This window comes from Toxotes jaculatrix, chromosome 15 (genome assembly GCF_017976425.1).
Source record: "Toxotes jaculatrix isolate fToxJac2 chromosome 15, fToxJac2.pri, whole genome shotgun sequence".
NCBI classification, from domain to species: Eukaryota; Metazoa; Chordata; class Actinopteri; family Toxotidae; genus Toxotes; species Toxotes jaculatrix.
Window position 1 is genome coordinate 10,442,261 of NC_054408.1, and position 17,816 is coordinate 10,460,076.

At 40.1% G+C, this 17,816-nt stretch overlaps 2 protein-coding genes across 2 annotated transcripts; one reads left to right on the forward strand and one right to left on the reverse strand.

Annotated features, from left to right (window-relative positions):
- Positions 1–59: 59 nt before the first annotated feature.
- gpr143 (G protein-coupled receptor 143) lies at positions 60–8,377 on the reverse strand. Its single transcript, XM_041057232.1, has 9 exons — positions 8,122–8,377; positions 4,911–5,020; positions 4,346–4,440; positions 3,970–4,062; positions 3,524–3,633; positions 3,310–3,418; positions 2,711–2,828; positions 2,350–2,605; positions 60–717 (listed from the first exon to the last, which is right to left on the reverse strand). The coding sequence occupies exons 1-9, from the start codon at positions 8,375–8,377 to the stop codon at positions 614–616; spliced, it is 1,251 nt and encodes a 416-aa protein (XP_040913166.1). The 3' UTR covers positions 60–613.
- Positions 8,378–10,903: 2,526 nt separating this feature from the next.
- Positions 10,904–14,624, forward strand: LOC121194921 (ankyrin repeat and SOCS box protein 9-like). Its single transcript, XM_041058070.1, has 7 exons — positions 10,904–11,163; positions 11,318–11,397; positions 11,660–11,767; positions 12,157–12,307; positions 12,554–12,688; positions 13,775–13,966; positions 14,064–14,624. Exons 1-7 carry the CDS (start codon positions 11,079–11,081, stop codon positions 14,213–14,215), a joined length of 903 nt encoding a protein of 300 aa, XP_040914004.1. The 5' UTR covers positions 10,904–11,078; the 3' UTR covers positions 14,216–14,624.
- The last annotated feature ends 3,192 nt before the right edge of the window (positions 14,625–17,816 follow it).

Sequence of the window (17,816 nt, forward strand, 5' to 3'; positions counted from 1 at the left end):
AAGTGTCACCAACAAAATCTTAAGAAATATTTTGGATATTTAATACGGTATAAAATAGATGTGTGCAAAAAATACAAGATGGACAGTTGGAAATACAGTAACTTTGTTTACAAAAAAAAAAGACACTAACTTACTAAATTCCGTTGTGCCTTAGGAGTTTAGCGGCAAGAGTGCATATCACAAACCCAGTGTGCATCCAATTTAGAGAATTTTCTTTTAGAGAAATATTTCCTCAAGCATTTAAGTCAACTTTAAAGCTCAGCCTGTGCGTTATTAATGAGAAAACGTCACATTTGTTCTGCTGACTGGCTGCTACGCGAGACTGTGCAGTGGCTTTGGGACTGTTCAGCTGCTGTACAGTTGATGGGTCTGCAAAGCAACACTAAACTGTGCTGTAGACAGATTTAAAAAGCTTAGAGAAAAACAAAAAGGCTTGGAATCCAGAATTAAGACTCATTCTGTCGTACCAGCTAATGAAATCTCGTGACCAGTGGGAAAGTCTAGAAAAGGGGACAATAGAGGCTAAGAGGAGACAATCTAACACAAAAACAACTAAAAAAAGAGCAGTCACACTGCAAAAAGGCAGAGGGAGGCGGTTTGTTGTTGACCCCAGCTAGTGCCTCACAGAGTTCTCCAAGGATTCTCCGTCAGCGTCTACATCCTCATAGTCTCGTAGCTCGCTGGAAATGTGGATTTCAACTGTACTAGACTCTGAACCTAGCAAGACAAAATAGGGGTAGATTACCGGGTGTTACTGCACATGACACCTTGACAAACAGCTCATCAAACTGTCTACTCATCGAGGTATTGATATGATACCTCCATCACAGTTGTGTTTATACATGTGCATGCATTCACAAATGTATTTTGGGATTATATACAACCTGCAAATGCAGCCTTTAATGAGGAAGTTTTTATTGGATTGTGTTTATAATTGAGCTTTACTCGTATTTGATCGAAAACAGATTGAGAGCTATATAAATAAGTGAAAAACAAATAACTTTAAAAGATTAGCTTTATTTCTAAGGACTTCTCATTTCAGAGACACTGAGTGGTGACACACAAAACACTGAACAGTCTTTGTACATAAGGTACATGGTGCACACACACACACATCTACAAAAAAAGGTAGAAAATGGTATAAAACACTGAACAAAATCATCCCAAAATACATTTAATAACATTGTAACAGGCCTTTTTTTCCCCACAGCAGACATTTTGATTTGTCACAGTAAGAAAAGCACAGCTGTTACTAATATCATTAACATTATCTCTGTTCTATTCAAATGTCACATTAAGCCATGAGTGTGACAGTGAGCCAGCACAAACAATACCAGGACCCTGAAATTGAAGCAGCTAAATGGAATGCAGCCATCATTCATTTTATTGTTTACATCTGTGCTTTTCCTCCTGTGACAAAATGTCAAAACGCCTGTGGTGAAAAAAAATCACTCAGTGTTGCTAGAATGAGCGAATAAATATTAATATTTTATCCGGTAAATGAAAATTCACTGTTCATCTCGCACAGATGCCACTTTAGGAGGTTCACCTGACAAAAAAACAAAACAAGTTCAGTCTAATACAACAAATCTGCAATGAATCCTAACTTAACGTTTGAAATCTAATTCAACAGCACAACAAACTATAGCTACATAAGTTAAACCAATAGACTGGCAAATGTGTTTTTTATCTGGTTCGCCTGTGTATTTAGCAGCTCTTCCATTGCTCTCTGCATATGAAACACATACTTAAAGCTCTATGTGATAACTTGGCACAATAGTTGCACAGAAGTGGAGAATTTGTGCTCATGGTGGATTAACAAGCACATTCAGAGAGGAAGCAACACTGTTACAACAATGTGTACCTTCCTGTGCAGAGCAATTTCATGCTACTGTACTGTAACACCACAGATCAGAACAAAACAATTCTGCAGTGTGTTGCATAAGGTTACATGTTTCATTACTGCATTCAGCAGGAGTCAGCAACAACTCTGGTTCAAAAAGAGTTTTTTTTACTTTAAAAAAAAAAAAAACATAAATCACAGAGAGCTTTAACTTTGTCCTACTCAATGGATCCTAATCTGGGCCACTGAAACTAATTTAATCCCAGCAATAAAAATCTTCTATACTCACAAATAAACTTGTCATCAGACAGTGGGAGCGGATTCCTCAGTCGAATGATATCATGCCGTAATGGTCTCATCCAAAAGACACCTCATACTAAGAAGAGGCAGTCCAGCTACAGCATCAGGAGACACTGTGTACCATAAACGATGCTGACGTGTTGCGTGTCAGCTTCACCAGCCCTGATATACAGGTGAGCCGTTAGTGCCACCGAAAGCCCAATTACCTTCTGAGAGGACACTGATGGCGTCGGAGTGGTGCTGCCCGTTGCCCATCAGGTTCTTCTTGGCTTCCTGGACGTGACTCTGGTAGAGAAGAGTAGTTCCTACCATGGGGTTATGGCCGGCTGCGTTGGGCACTGACGTAGAAAGCGAGTCCCAGGCTAGCTCCCTCCTCCTCTGCAGGCTGAGGTCAACATCAAAGCCCGTCCAGCCGTGAAAGGCCAGGGTGTTGAGGAAAGCCTGCATGGGGTTCAGGATACCCTGAAAGAGTCAAAAAAAAAAAAAAAAAAAAAAAAGAATAATTTAAGGTGTTAGATGTTGATAAAACAAATGTTCTTTCATTCTGTATGTTGTTTTTTAACCCACCATGATAAACCATGTGATCAGGGCTGCGTTTCTGATATTCCTGAAGCTGTTGTCATTGATGTCTGTCTGCATCTCCAGGTAGAACAGGAGGCTCTCATTGATGATGTTGGGGACCCAGCTGAAACATCAGCAAAAACAATACGTCTCATTAGCTTTTAGCAAGTTTCTCTGAATAAGAGATTTGACTTATTTTCTATTCTTTCCTCCACATGAATATGATTATGAGACGAGGCCTATGGTTTTGCATGTTTTAGCCTATTTAGTAGAAATCACACACACTTTGCATCAGTTTATTTTACAACCCTACAGCTGTGTTTTATAAATTGTATTTCTTCCTCCTTTCCAAGCATCTATTAATTTTCACTGATTTCTTATAATAATCTATTATCAGACATTTGATTGTAATCCATCACAGCAGACGCCATGTTTGTACCTTAATTCATGTGACAGTTACATTATCTTTATGAGGTAATTCAGCTCTGACTTATCAAATCAAACTGCATAACCATTACAAATTTTCTGTTAACTAAACTGTGTGCTACCCAAAATGGCAAACTGTTCCTTTAAGTTCATCCCTTTGATAAAGGATGTTAACATACCAAATAAAGAACACCAGCATTATTTTAAAGAAGCGGATTTTTATCTCGTTGGCCAGCCGTCTCTCGTTTTCTGTGTAGATTCCTTGTCGTCCTTTTAGTAAAGATGTCACTGGATTGTGGGGAGGGGTGGGGGGGAAGAGAAAGGTGGTTATTTCTGCCCGTGGGAAGGTGTAAGAAAACATTTGTCAGAGAGATCTGACGGCGAGGAACTGACCTGCAGATATGGTGCGGTTAAAGAAGACAGGGTTAGCTACGAGGACGAGCAGCATCGGTGCGTATGTGGTGACATAGTGAGGGATGGCGTGCTGGAGGCCTTGCTCACAACTGCACAAAAATGCAACAAAGTGAAATTTAGCCATTAATGTAATTAACTGACAATGAAAACAAAAATGACCACACAACAGGGTTAAAACTTGACTGGGACAAAAATCATTAACCCAAAGTCCACAAACATTCTTCAAAGGAAATAAACACTGCCTAAATTTTTTAGGCGTGGTTGCATCTGATTTAACAAGTTATCCACAGCCTTTTCTAAAAGCCTCGGGCTCTTGGAGGAGAAAAAACAGTTACATAAAAATGTTCATGTTCTTTGTTTATCTCCTGACAAGACAAGCGAACATTGAGAGGTGCTTGTTGGTGTATCTACAGGAAGAGTCTTACTCGGAGATGGATGGGTAGTAGAGCATGGCCACTCCTTCCACACACAGCAGCATAGCCAGACCCCATGTAATCATGTGGTAGAGGATAATGGTGCTGATGGGGAAAAGAAACAAGTCATGAGACTGAGCTCACAACACATGCTGCCACCCTTTATCCTGAGGATGATTTTTTTTTTCCTGTGCAGAAAACAAATGCACCTCACAAGCTGAGGAGAGAAACAAGAAACTTAAAGAGAAATTTAAAAAAAATATGATTTATAAAGCGCCGTGCAAAGTAAACATTTTCTCTACAACAAAACTCCCAGAGTCACTGACAGCTCAGTTAAAAGCATTGTGCTGCAGGCGATGATGAATTTTAGCAGTGAGGTTAAGAGCACCTGATTCCTGCAGATGTTTTCACCACGAGGAAGACGTCTACAGCATAACAAAAGGTCCACCAAAAAGAAGCGCTGAAAAACAGCTGGATCCACATCTGTAACACATAAATCGGTTACAATATACTTACTCTACAGGTCATGATTTTTAGAATATTACAGTATGGTGTGAGTTATTGTGCCTTGTTTTTGCGGTTTATCTTCTTTTATCTGTGCCTTCCCAGTTTCAGAAGAGGCATTGTGACATATATATTACAGCTGGCTGTGCACATGTTTCTGTTGAGCATGCATTTAAAACAAATTACCATGTTTCTCCGTGGAATCTGGATTCTTAAGGATCATGCAAGACGAATCCATGAAATCAGAATAATCCAGAATCATGCACGATGTATAATATACAAAATGATGTGTTTGTTTTTCCCCTATCGGACCTTTCCTGTAATCTGTCACGCATGAATCCATATATAAAGAAGATATGATGCCCGTTTGCAGCTTATATAAAAGCTAAACCCAAACTGTTTGATTGCTGAATGAGATTATGGTTTGTCAAAGACAATGTCGTACACACCGCGCTGCCAACGCAGAAGACTTCTGGCCAGACATCAGTGTTGTTGGCCACTGAGATGTGGTCGATGATGTTCGGCAGGCCCAGCCATACTGATGACCTTATGATGATACCTGGAAGGGGAAAACAACACATGTTCTCCAACTGTAACTACTGTGCAAATTGGACAGTTCCTGCTTTTGTCAGCAAAAAACGACTGGATGAGGAGAGGAATAAACACAAACACAAAACAGGAGGGGGAAAAAAACCTTAGCAGGAAATGTGAAATTGCTCAGGGTTTAATTAACATTTAAAACACATCAGACTTTTTTTTCTCTCTCTCTATTTGGAGTGCATTAATTAATTAGAGTCAGTCATGGAGTTATTTTAATAACAGCTTTACATCATGGAAATATGAACTGCCTCCAGGTGTGGTTTATGAGGGTGTTTCCATTTCCTACATGAAACTCTTCGCTGCAGAGAGGCATGGAAAAAAAAAATCTTTATGTGATGCAGGCTACGTGCCGCTGCGCATTTCATTTGAAACTGTGTCATGGGTGTGCTTCAAGCTGTTAGTTTGCAGTGGTGAGTGAATCTCGCTGGGCTCTAAGTACACAGAAATACATGACTTCATCTGCCTTCCCTCTCACCAGGCGCTGGAGCTAAAGTGATGAACGAAAGGTTCACATGTGACATTGGTTTTAATGTAGTGCAACAATCTGAAAGCAATCCACACTGAAAAAAATGTTTCGTTGAATTTACTCAATTTTAATGTTGAAAGTGGTTGCACGCAATGCATTCATCTAAATCCAGACATATTTTTTAAGTTGGCTGTACTTAATATTTTTGAGTAATTTCAAATAAATTATGTAAGTAGTTTCAGCACAAAAATTATGAGTATTTGTTACTTTGATTTCCTTAGTAATTCTAACTAAACCCATGTTTATTTATATTTATTCTACATATGTAAAATATTTTGATTCAATCCACAATTTTATTTAAAACAATGAAAATGCATATGTAGATGTGGGGGTGGCCGAGAAACCCTGTATACAACAATGAGTTGTGGCAGACTGGAGCAATTCCCAATTCCCATTTTATTTGACAAAATTAGAGTCTCCACAGTAAAAAATGCACATTGGGCCAACCAGAAAGACAAAAGTAAGCAAAAAGGGGGGGAAAATTCTCAAGAGCACTTCTCAAGAAGAATCAAAATAATACAGAACAAAAGAATTCGCTCTAAACTGCCTTTCTGGTTAAACCCTAAAAGTTTGGGCCCATGGCAGGAGCTACAATCTGGAGCTGTGTTCAGGAGCTGTGCTTCTCTCCTTTAGGCTCCGGGCACCACAGCCTCCTCACTTTTATACTGGTGGACTGCACCAAGAAATCAATATCAATTATCTCTTCCAGCACACTTACAATAATCCCAATACTAAATAACATATTAACAAATAGAGGTTCAGTTAAACTTACTTTAAAAACACATATTTCTTTTTAAACAAGATACTTATACAGGTCATTTCACCACAAAAGACAAAACACCCCTCCCACTCTACCACACTTGGTTTCTTCCCCTGTGAACCCCCCTATTTAACCAAATGGACCGCTCCAGCTCAGGTTTGGCTGTTCCTGGTCTGACAGAGGAAGAAGTGCAACAAAGGAGACAGGTCAACAAAATTTAAATTCAATAGATCAAATACACGATCACAGTGTGACTTCTCTCCTTCACCCCCTCCTCCAAATGTTCATACCACACACATCACCACCAGCACTTCACACCAGGATCAACATTCTGATAAAATCTACCTGAGAAAGAGCACATGTAAGGCACATGTGTAGCACATGTGCCTTACTTTAGTGCACGGGGTCTCCCTGTGACAGTAGCATAAAACAATTTAATTATTTTGATTCTTCTTGAGAAGAGCTCTTGAGAATTTACCCCCCCTTTTTGCTTACTTTTATCTTTCTGGTGCAGTCCACCAGTATAAAAGTGAGGAGGCTGTGGTGGCCGGAGCCTAAAGGAGAGAAGCACAGCTCCTGAACACAGCTCCAGATTGTAGCTCCTGCCATGGGCCCAAACTTTAAGGGTATAACCAGAAAAGCAGTTTAGAGTAAATTCTTTTGTTCTGTATTATTTTGATTCTTCTTGAGAAGTGCTCTTGAGAATTCCCCCCCTTTTTGCTTACTTTTATCTTTCTGGTTGGCCCAATGTGCATTTTTTACTGCAGAGTTTTTGAACAAGACTCCATTTTATTTTCAAATAAAATGGAATTGGGAATTGCTCCAGTCTGCCACAACCCATTGTTGTATACCGGGTTTCTCGGCCACCTCCACATCTACATATGCATTTTGATTGTTTTAAATAAAATTATGAATTGAATTAACATATTTTACATAATGTAGAATAAAACAATTTAATTTAAAGCACAATAACAAATTATGTAACCACAATATATGAATTACATAATGAATTTAAGCAAATTAAACATGGGTTTAGTTAGAATTACTAAGGAAATACAAAAAAGTAACAAATACTCAGAATTTTTGTGCTGAAACTGCTTATATAATTTATTTGAAATTACTAGTACAGCCAACTTAAAAAATATGTCTAGATTTAGATGAATGAATTGCATGCAACCACTTTCAACATTAAAATTGAGTAAATTAAACGAAACATTTTTTTCAGTGTACAGCCTTTAGCGAATCAAAAACTCTGTAACAGCCGCTTTTAAATCAACATAGGCCAAGAGGAAATAATTCATTACTCACATGAGACAACTGTGATTCATTTTGTGTGTGTGTGTGTGTTGCAAAAAGAAAGAAGCTGCTTCACAACTAAATGTTTGAAATGCATCTGTTTTGAACAAACTTTATCAACAGCTGAGCTGAGAGTTGCATTTTTAGAGTTTGTAACCAAGTTTCCAATTGAAAGAAAGAGAAACCTGTATCATTGATTTGAACTTTTGCAATTAATTATAAATATTTCTGATTTGCCTTTTTTAGCAGATGAATCACATCTTGCATACCTGTGCACACGTTATGTTCAATATTGTCCCTGTCTGTGAATAAAGTAGGCAAATACAGAGCCAAAAAAGGGTTAAAAACAAAATATTTGCGTGAGTAATTGGACCCAGCCATACCACGCTGAGAAAACCAACATGATCTTTTCTCAGCTAAGATTAAAAAAAAGGAAAAAAAAAAAAGTAGGCCCTCATAGCCGCAGTTAGTGTTTTACCTGTGCATCCCAGTATGTCACATATACTGATGATGAACAATATCCGTGAGGAGGACGCAGGCCTTGGCAGAGGATACTGTCCGAGTCTTCTGTAGCCCTTGCGTTTTGGCAAAATTTGTAAAATAGCAAACAAGAGGCTGAGAGCGGCGCTTCCCAGACTTAAAGCCCCGAACAGGACGGGCTGGAAGGTTACCACGAACTCTGTCGCCGCGTCCCGGTTCGGGCAGCAGAAGGTCTCCAGCCGAGGGGATGCCATCGCGGACTGGAGAGAGAATGAGAGAAAAGAGAGAGGTGGGCTACGGTGTCAGGAGGAGAAAGAAGAAAAAGAAATGAAGAGGAGAGGAAATGGCTAAGTCCATGACCCAACTCCGTGAGAAATCACGGGGCTGAATCATCATGTGCTTCCATTTAATCCCTGCAGTTGTAGCTTAAACTGTGCCACAATACAAGAGACCGACAAAGGACTGTTGTGTGATGGAGAGTGATTTAGGTCTTCAGTTAGGTCAATTCAAAAAGCTACTGTTTATTTGAAACGAGCCTCTTAATGCACAGTTTACACATTTACTATCACTACACAGAATTTAGAATACGACTCTTTCAGTGTAGACACTGCATACTCTGTATATCTTATCATGGCAATCAATAAATGAATTTGTTTTGTGCACCAGAAAAAAAACAGAAACACAAGATCAAAACACAAAAGACATGAATGCATTCATTAAATACAAAATACAAATGATAAAAAAAAAGAGAAAATGTTCATGTGTTAGAAAAATAAAAGAATAAACTAATCAATAAAAATCATAAAAGTGAAGTGGCTCTGACACAGCACGATTAGTGTTTGAGCTGGAAGCTCAGGACCAGAAGAGTCTTCCTTTACTTACACCTCTTAGCCAATAAATCAGCTGCCTAAAGGCCACCCATCCATCCTGTTAAACTCACTGTGTGTGGTTGTGATACCATAATGTTAACGCGTGTCGAGCCTCCTCAAGGTGATGTGGGTCACTCACATTTAGATTCGGTGACCAGCGTGTGATCAGCCACGCGGCCTCTGAATGGTTCTTCCCCAAAGATTAAGATTAAGATCAAATATCTCGTGTTGTGCATTAATAAATGTGTACAATGTGTTGAAGAGTGACTGTTTGGCTTCAGGCTGTAATCCAAAAATAGGTATTGTGTTAACAGTCTGATAAAAGGACTGATTTTGATAAAGAAAGCGCTTTCATGGCTGTCCAAACAGCAAAGGCGGCCATGAAAAGGTCACATGTGAAACAAAAAGTTAAAAAGTAAATGCTTTATGCTTAAACAGAAATGGGAAGCCAAAGGATAACTTAGGCCCAGCCTCGTTCTTAGACTCATGATAAGGAAGGTGACATTTGGTGCACTTTGCTGGCATAGGGTTGAGCTGAGTCTTGCACCAGGATTCAGAGCCTATACTTGAAGTACCATCCCCTCCAATACGTATGCAGCGGGCGTTCACCACGTTCAGATACAGCAGAGGTCGTGAATCTGCTTGCTTGGCCCGAGATCTGAGAAGAGTGGTGGACATTTGAAGCAGATTTATTTGGGAAACAAAGCATCAAGGGCTTTCATTATTCAGTACTACAGAGAGGGCATTCATTGAGTTTGTACAATGGTATTCTAATCCATATGCACCTTCCCTGACAAGGCACAAAGTCAATTGTATGGCAAGCTTGTAGCCTGCTGCCAGGGATTAACAACTCCCTGAGGAATATAGTTAGAGTATTGACTCACTGTTTAAATGCCTGCTCTTTGTTGCTGCCCTCTGCTGGTCAGCATGTGGTCTAATGTGATTGTAGCAGCCACTCACAGTTGGCCTTATGCGTGTCCAAAAACTCCCAACAACTGCTGTTTTACACTTGACCTCAGAAGACTCCAACAAATCTAACGCTCATTGTTGCAAATAATTGCAAATGATTTTCTGCTCATTCGCAGGACTTGTGCTCTTTGTCCATGAACCAATGATGAAACAAGACAAAGGTGCCCAAGAAACATTCAGCAGGCAAATGTCCAATTATTTTTGAACCAATAAACTACTCCATCTCCCACAAAGCTTCTTCTATACTGATGTAAACCTGCACAAGTTAGAGCTGAACCTCAGTTCTTTCATTCAGTATTTATTATCTTATTTCAAATCGAATCCAACTGTCCAAATACTTACAGCCTGGACTGGATTATTGTTGTATTCATTATCTATTTATGTACCAGTCACCACATATGGGTGGCCCCAGGAGGAGTTATAGTTGTTGACAAATACATTAATAAACACTTCTGATAAACACATCTCTTCTTATAGCTATATTATAGCGTGTTAAAAAACATTTGAAATGTCTATGTCTAACATTTTCATGTAAAACTAGTCATGGACATAAAATTAAAAAAGTTTATGCTGTGTTGTATTAAACCAGGCACAATGGGAAGAAGTATAAGAAGATGTTTTGTTAAATCTAGGATCTCTTTTTTTTTTTTACAACACAATAACGGCCAGCAACAAACAACAAACGATGCATTTACAGTGGAACACAACTTTACACACGCAGATGTCTGACATTTCCCTTAATTTTACTCCGCTTCAACCAACGTCCTCCCCCAACACCGCCTATCTCTCCTGCTGGGGAGGATGGGTGTGGATGTGCAGTCTCAAATTACACGCAAATTACAGACCTGCTCAACAGGCCCCTCTGCACCTTCATTGGCTGAGACCTCACTGCCACATTCAACCAGCCTGCTTCCTGCATGGCAAGTACTTTGTCTGAGGGGAAATGACATCACAGCACACCAAGACCTGCCACAAACGCACTGAAAACAGATGAGGGCCAAACATATTTCAGATGTGTTTTCACTCCGAGCTGGGACACAGTTCAGCCTCCGTTCCAAAAGCCTGTGAAGCGAAACAATCAGGACATAAAACAGCTTTTGGAACAACTCTGTGAAATATGTCTGCTGGGCACAAAGAGGCTCCGCGAGACACTACATGTCAAACTGGAGCTGTTGTTTTTTTCTCGAACCCTTTGATGAGTGGTGAGTAGCTGCTGGCAGCGTAAGCTCACGCTGCAGCTGGAGTTTATTTACTGCTTTGCACAAAAACTTAAACCGTGTCATTTTAATCCATATTTATGCCATTTTGAAAGCATGATACTGAGTAAGACTATTGTTTTTATGTGCCCACACCTAGATGTGGAATCAGACTGGTCTCCAATACATGACGCAGCCTTTAATGGACGTGTCCTCACTCTGCAAAGACTCATTGCTCAGGTAAAATTTAATGGGATTTTGTAGGTTATGATATTATACTGACATTATACTGCATGAAGAGATCATTATAACATGCAGTGTATCCATTTAGGAAAAGTTTTGCAGCCTGAAAACAGTCATATGTGTGAAAAACCCAGTTGTTCTTTACTTAAATAGGTGACTCTGGGCTTGGATGTAATTTTGTTGTGGGTATTTAACTTTGGAACAGAACTCTGAACATGCACCCACAGTATTTCTGAACCTACGTATGTATTGTTCTCAGGGTAAACATGTAAATCTGAACACACTGGACCAGGTCTCTCCCCTCCATGGAGCATGTCAACAAGGCCATGTGGCCTGCACCAAGCTTCTGATAGAAAACGGAGCAAATGTCAGTAAGCCATCATCATCATCTGGTCATGCTCTTTTTCGTGAATCCAACTGAATTCAGGACAATTCAAAATGAAGACAGTGTGCCGTTTTGTGTCCTTCCTTGAAAGAAATCCCGCTCTACTCTGTTTAGGAGGCAACCATATCAATTATTGCTGGGTTTAACTTCGCCAAGGTGCATTTTAGTAAGAGATTAACTAAACATACATGCTAACCAGCATGCAGACACATCTGTGAATGCACAACACATTAACAAACAAAAATGTGCAGATACAAAGTCGTGTATCTGCACAGTGTAGTTTCTAACCTACTCGTTAGAGTATTAATTGAATGATTTTTGTGGAGAATGTTTTGTTGGATCATCTAAAAAAATATACATACCCATGTCAGGTAAACAGTTCAACTGTGGATGGACAAACACCTCTGTCAGAAGCCTGTGCCTGGGGCCATGTGAGCTGTGTATCGCTGCTTCTTCAAAATGGAGCAACCCCCGTGAGCACCAGCCATTCCAGCTCTCCAATCCACAGGGCTGCAGCCAGAGGTCAGGGGTCACATTCCTCTGCATATATGCACAGATAATCTATGCTGAACCAGCTTAGTCAGTCACTACAAAATGCACAAAGAGTGCCAAAACATCAGAAGAGCTTTGAGAAATGTATAACGTATTTAAAAAAAAAAAAAAAAGTGTGTTGCTGTTGAAGCCTAAAAAGTTAAACGACTGCATATTCTTCCCTGGGATGTCAAGCGCGAGCAGATATCAAAGGAGATCCTTTCTAACTCTGACTAGGTCACCCAGAGTGCATAGAGTCTCTTGTTGAGTTTGGTGCAGATGTGGATCAGTACATCGACCAGTCAGGTTCTCCTCTCCATGTCGCGTGCTCCAATCAGCATCTGAGTGCTGTGAGGAAACTGCTTCAACTCGGTAAGAAGGCTTCTCACTTTATCTTTAACCTGTCAGTAAAATGCTTTGGTCTTTTAGGTTGAGGAGGGGACCACAATGACTTAGATCAAGTGTTGTAAATAATGTAGAATGATAAGTTTCACATTTACGTCAGACAAAAAAATGTAGTGTTTTATTTATTTTTTTTTTTTTAAACACTTCAAAGACTGCTTACAGGTCTTGGGGAGTACAGCTGCTTATATGAAAAAGAAATATAAAGCCTTTTGTGTGGCTTCAGACGGAGGCTCAGTGAAAACTAATAAACCGTCTCAAGTGGTGTCACTTGAGTCAGGTTGGCCTTTGGATGGGGCTGAAAATTACAAGTTTGAAAATGGGGAAAAAAAGAAAAAAAAAACTGGGGGTGTGGATTTAGAAAGAAGTGAGTGATATCTCTGGTCCTGCTGAACTGATTTTGATCGAAGTACTTTACTTGAGTATAGGGAAATACAATAGATATTTTTTACTTCCATTTAACTAACTGAATTTAATTTAGGTATAATAACTGTTTAGTTTAGAGATTTTACACACACACAGACATTACATTTCGCTGATAATTCCTTTTCGTTACTTGTCAGTGAGTATTTTTATATTGCAGAACTGCCACTTCCACTTAAATATGGGATCTGAGTACTTCCTCCACCATTGCAGACTCATCATAATCTGCCAGATAAATGCAGTGGAGTAAAAATGTCAAATAATATGCCTCTGAATTGTTGTGGAGTAGAAGAATAAACTAGTATCAAATATAAAGTCCATCAAAATTGTACTCAAGTAAAACACTTGCTTTTCCCCCACAGGCTGGATTTACCTGTGTAAAATCCATGTTGTGCTTTACTTAAAGTAAAATAAATCATTATTTGGTCTCATTTATTTGAATATTTATGACCTGCTGAGTAAATGCAGTCTAAATGCCCCAAAGTCCTTTTATGTAAGTAATAAAGAGGATAAATGGCTCTCTGTGCTCTCTGCTGTAGAAGAAGAAAAGTATTAGCTGAAATGTCAGAGGTGCTCTTCAACGGTTATGTAACGTGAGGATATCATACCTCATTAGTCTCTTCTCTCCTTCAGGTGCTAGTGTGAACAACAGAGTGTCTGGTGACCTGCCCCTGCACATCGCAGCTCGTCTGTCCAGCCCAGAGTTGGTGTCCGTCCTGCTTGACCACGGGGCTGACCGCTCCCTCAGGAACCTAGAGGGCAAACAGCCACTGGACATTGCACCTCCCAACAGCCTGGCGGAGAGGCTGCTGAGACAAGCAGGAGGTATTCATTGAAGATTTTTCTAACCTTTACATCAGGCCAGTGCCGTAAGCAGTTGCTGATAATAAAACATCTCTCTGTCATGGCTGCCTGCCCCAAGGGGTGTCTCCTCTAACGCAGCTGTGCCGACTGGACATCAGGAAGACTGTGGGCAAGCAAAGGCTGGGTGGGATTCATGACCTTCACCTCCCCACAGAACTGAAACAGTATCTGCTTTACCAATCAGACTCTCGAGGAAATATAATGCACTGAAAAACTCCAACCTTTAAACTTCACAACCGGAGCATTTCACTTCTAGGTCAATAGGGGGCGGACTTGCATAATCTTGCAGAGAGATGACAACATCACAGTTCATGGTGGTGATAGTACTGATAGTGTAATTCTCCCATCGTCACAAATCTCCAAACAAACAGATTCTCAAGATCCATCTGGACTTTTAAGTGGAGACTTAAAAGTCTTGGAGCAAGATTTGATCATTAAAACTTCATGAACAACAATACAAACATAATTAAGATGAGAATATGGGCTCATAAGGTCCAATAAATGTTGCAAAATTAATGTTTAATATTCTGAAATAATCTTTGGAATATTACACAATTCCATATTCAGCTAATATTGCTTTTTTTTGGTCACCGATGAGAAATAAAACTGTGAGACGCTGCTGTGTTGAGATTGTTTTTCCAGTTCAGACTTAGAGTCGATGAGACTTAGTTTCAAATGAAATCCTCTACATGATCCTACTACTGATCCTTGAAGGCAGTGTAGTATAATTTATCTGAGTGCACAAATTCACACCATGCTCCACATCATGATCACCATGTGATCAGTTACTCAAATGTATTTTTTCATACTGTAACTCACACAAATGCAAACTGCAATTTCTTGATTATTTCAAATTAAAGATATCAGATATTAATGTCGCCTCCTTCAGCCTGGATGGGAAAGATATCAGTTGGCCTCTGTGCTTCGCAGATTATCATGCATGCAGCTCAGTGCTACTGTGTTTCTCAATAATTTCAAACACAGACAATCTTAATGTGCTGACTCATAGTTGCCATTCACTGTACATAAAAAGCAGGGGGTTGAGCCGCTAAGAAAACCTTTTTGTCTTCCTTCTTCTGTTCCCTTTTACTTCCTGTTTTTGGTTTCTAATTTAAACATTATTAAGTACTGACATAAAAGTACTACTACACACAGCTGTAGTTATACAGCTGTACACACTGTGAAGTGTACGCTTGTTTAAGACATGCATCGTATACTTTCCCTATAGATCAAGTTGAAAAAGAGAATATATAGAAATGTTTCTGCATACAAACTGTGAAGAAACACGGTTGCACAAGTGACTCAAGCACAGACTGTATAAGACATGGACGTAGCACCCGTGACGTCACCCATTGGTTTCGGGGAGTCGTTTTTGTGACCAAACCATGGGCATTTGAGCTGCGCCATCTTGGATTTTAGTGGGAGTGTACTTTCCATATTTGGCGAAGAGGCGGTTACTCTACGGGTCAGCCGGGGTCAGCCGGACGAGAACCCGGCCACTTAGCTCGGAGCAACAGAGCTAGCCTAAGGCTAATCAACTAATCAGCTAGACTAACAAGCTAAGCGGCAGCTACACGCAGCTACATCCACCACACGACAGTCCCCGAGTCCGACCCGACTAGCTCGACCCCGTGTAACCGCGACACACAGCATACAACAGAGCTCATAATGTTGCTGCTGCTTTTAAACGACTGTTTCAGATAGAGAGGTTTTAGGCGGAGCTGCTTTATTTCTAGCCTATTATTTAACTATGAAACATTCATTATTATTTCATATTGATAAAATATATTAAAAAGTTATTAAACACTGTTGTTAAACATTATTATTATTATTATTATTATTATTATTATTATTATTGTCATTATTATTAATGATAATGATAAAAAATAATTATGCTAATAATATATTAAAATGTTTAATATTTAATATTTACCGGTTTTCACCGCTGCTTCCACCCACTATCCATTTACAGTTACAGCAGCCGCTAACTGACGGAGCTGCTCTGTCCATGCAATGTCGGACTTTTTAAACAGAAAAATGAGACGAAATAAAATTGTAGCCTACTATTCCCGCAGTAAACGGACTCTGAGAGCACGGAACACACGGCAGCAGCGTTCCTAACATTAGCTGCTCCGGTCCTCTATCTGTTTCAGCAGCGACCATAAATCAGCAATTAAGTCATAAGCCAGTGGCAAAATATGCCGGTACTAATTAGTGCAAACATCCAGGTAAAATAGTGAGAAATTTACTTACCGAAAAAACTGCAACACAGACTCCTTAGATGGTCGGTTAGTACAGTCTACACTACAACAAGCCCTACTGTCACAAAAACCTATCCGAACATTGGCAAACAAACACGGACACTGCAGCCCCTGTCAACTGCTGGAGGTAGCCGGAGGCCTCTGGATGTAGCCGCCTAGCCCAGCCGATGCTTTAGCAACGAGCTAACTGTCAGTGCCTGTCTACGGGTTGTCACGCAACGTAACCACGCCCCAATTTATTAAGCCTAAATAGCACTAAAACGGTTGTGGTACAAAAAAATTCACCCCCCTCACAGTGTTCACGGAGGTGGAAACTATCAATAGCGACCAAAAACAAAAAATGTACCAGGCTGTAAATATGTTTTTTGGGGGGGAGTTGTAGGTTTCAGCAGTGAGGATCACTTCCGCGTTCAAAAAGCTTATTAGCAAAAAGCTAATCAGCCTAGCTGATACGTCTAACTGATACGGTGCTACGTCCATGTCTTATACAGTCTATGCTCCCCCCTTGGACTCAAGTGACAGGAACTTTGTTAGTGAAGAAATAGACATTTATAAGGTGGTGCCTCATACGTTATAAGAACCTGAAGAGGAGAGAGGCCACTGATACCAAGATGGAACAATCATCATACACAATTTTTGACTCCCATTAATTCAGGTGAGAGAAACCAAAGAATGAACTGTTTCATTTAGGTCACCTCTTCTTTCCACTGCCAAAATCTAGTATTTATGATGTGGCGGCTGATTTCACGGTAATCATTTGTTTATCCACAGCCTCTCGCAGGGACATGCAATTCAAAACAGATTTATGTCTTCTTCCTGATTCTTTCAATAGTTTTGTCCACACATGTCCCATAAATATTGAATGTGCGTGTTTCCAAAGAAGATCCTGGCAGCCTGGCACCCGTCACCATCCTTACCCAAAACCTCTCAAGGGCTCACCCACCTCTGACCTGTGTGTCTGTCTGTGCATTCAGCCCCATCAGTGGGGCTAACAGACCCCCACAGGGGAAAGCAGAAAACAGGTACAGGGTAGATGGAAATATGAGGCAGACAACAAAGTAGACATTTCTCTGCTATGGAGAATACAATACGCACATACTGATTATAGACCCATCATTTTTATGTTACCCCACAGTTATTGGAATTGAGTGATGTTACCACTGTTGTATTATAAGGATCGATTTCAATAGGTCATTTAGAGATGATGAAAAGGGCTGTGTGTGGTACTGTAGTTCACTGTGAACATAAATGTCCTCTTCACAGTGACAAAAGCAACAGTTGCTCGAATCACCCACACCCTTCTTGTTAAATGCAGCACTCATTAACTTTCCATCGATCCCCCTGTCCCAATTTGCCACTTGAACTAAATCATCGTCCCCTCAAACATTGCATGAGCGCCCGGGGCCAGCCACACATTGAACCGGGTTTCGACTTTACTGGTGCGTAATGTTAAATCAATACAGTGGAGGAGCTTCTGACTGCAGAAGTCTGCCAGGAAAGATATACAGTATGCACTGCCTGTAATTAGCGACACCTAGACAATCGGGTGA

Coding starts and splice junctions, on each gene's coding strand:
- gpr143 (XM_041057232.1), bottom strand. CDS start 8,377: ATGGCATCCCCTCGGCTGGAGACCTTCTGCTGCCCGAACCGGGACGCG. Junction 4,063..4,345: donor AAAACATCTGCAGGAATCAG/GTGCTCTTAACC, acceptor TTTCCCCATCAG/CACCATTATCCTCTACCACA. Junction 3,634..3,969: donor TACTACCCATCCATCTCCGA/GTAAGACTCTTC, acceptor ATTTTTGTGCAG/TTGTGAGCAAGGCCTCCAGC.
- LOC121194921 (XM_041058070.1), top strand. CDS start 11,079: ATGTCTGCTGGGCACAAAGAGGCTCCGCGAGACACTACATGTCAAACT. Junction 11,164..11,317: donor CTCGAACCCTTTGATGAGTG/GTGAGTAGCTGC, acceptor GCCCACACCTAG/ATGTGGAATCAGACTGGTCT. Junction 11,398..11,659: donor TGCAAAGACTCATTGCTCAG/GTAAAATTTAAT, acceptor TATTGTTCTCAG/GGTAAACATGTAAATCTGAA.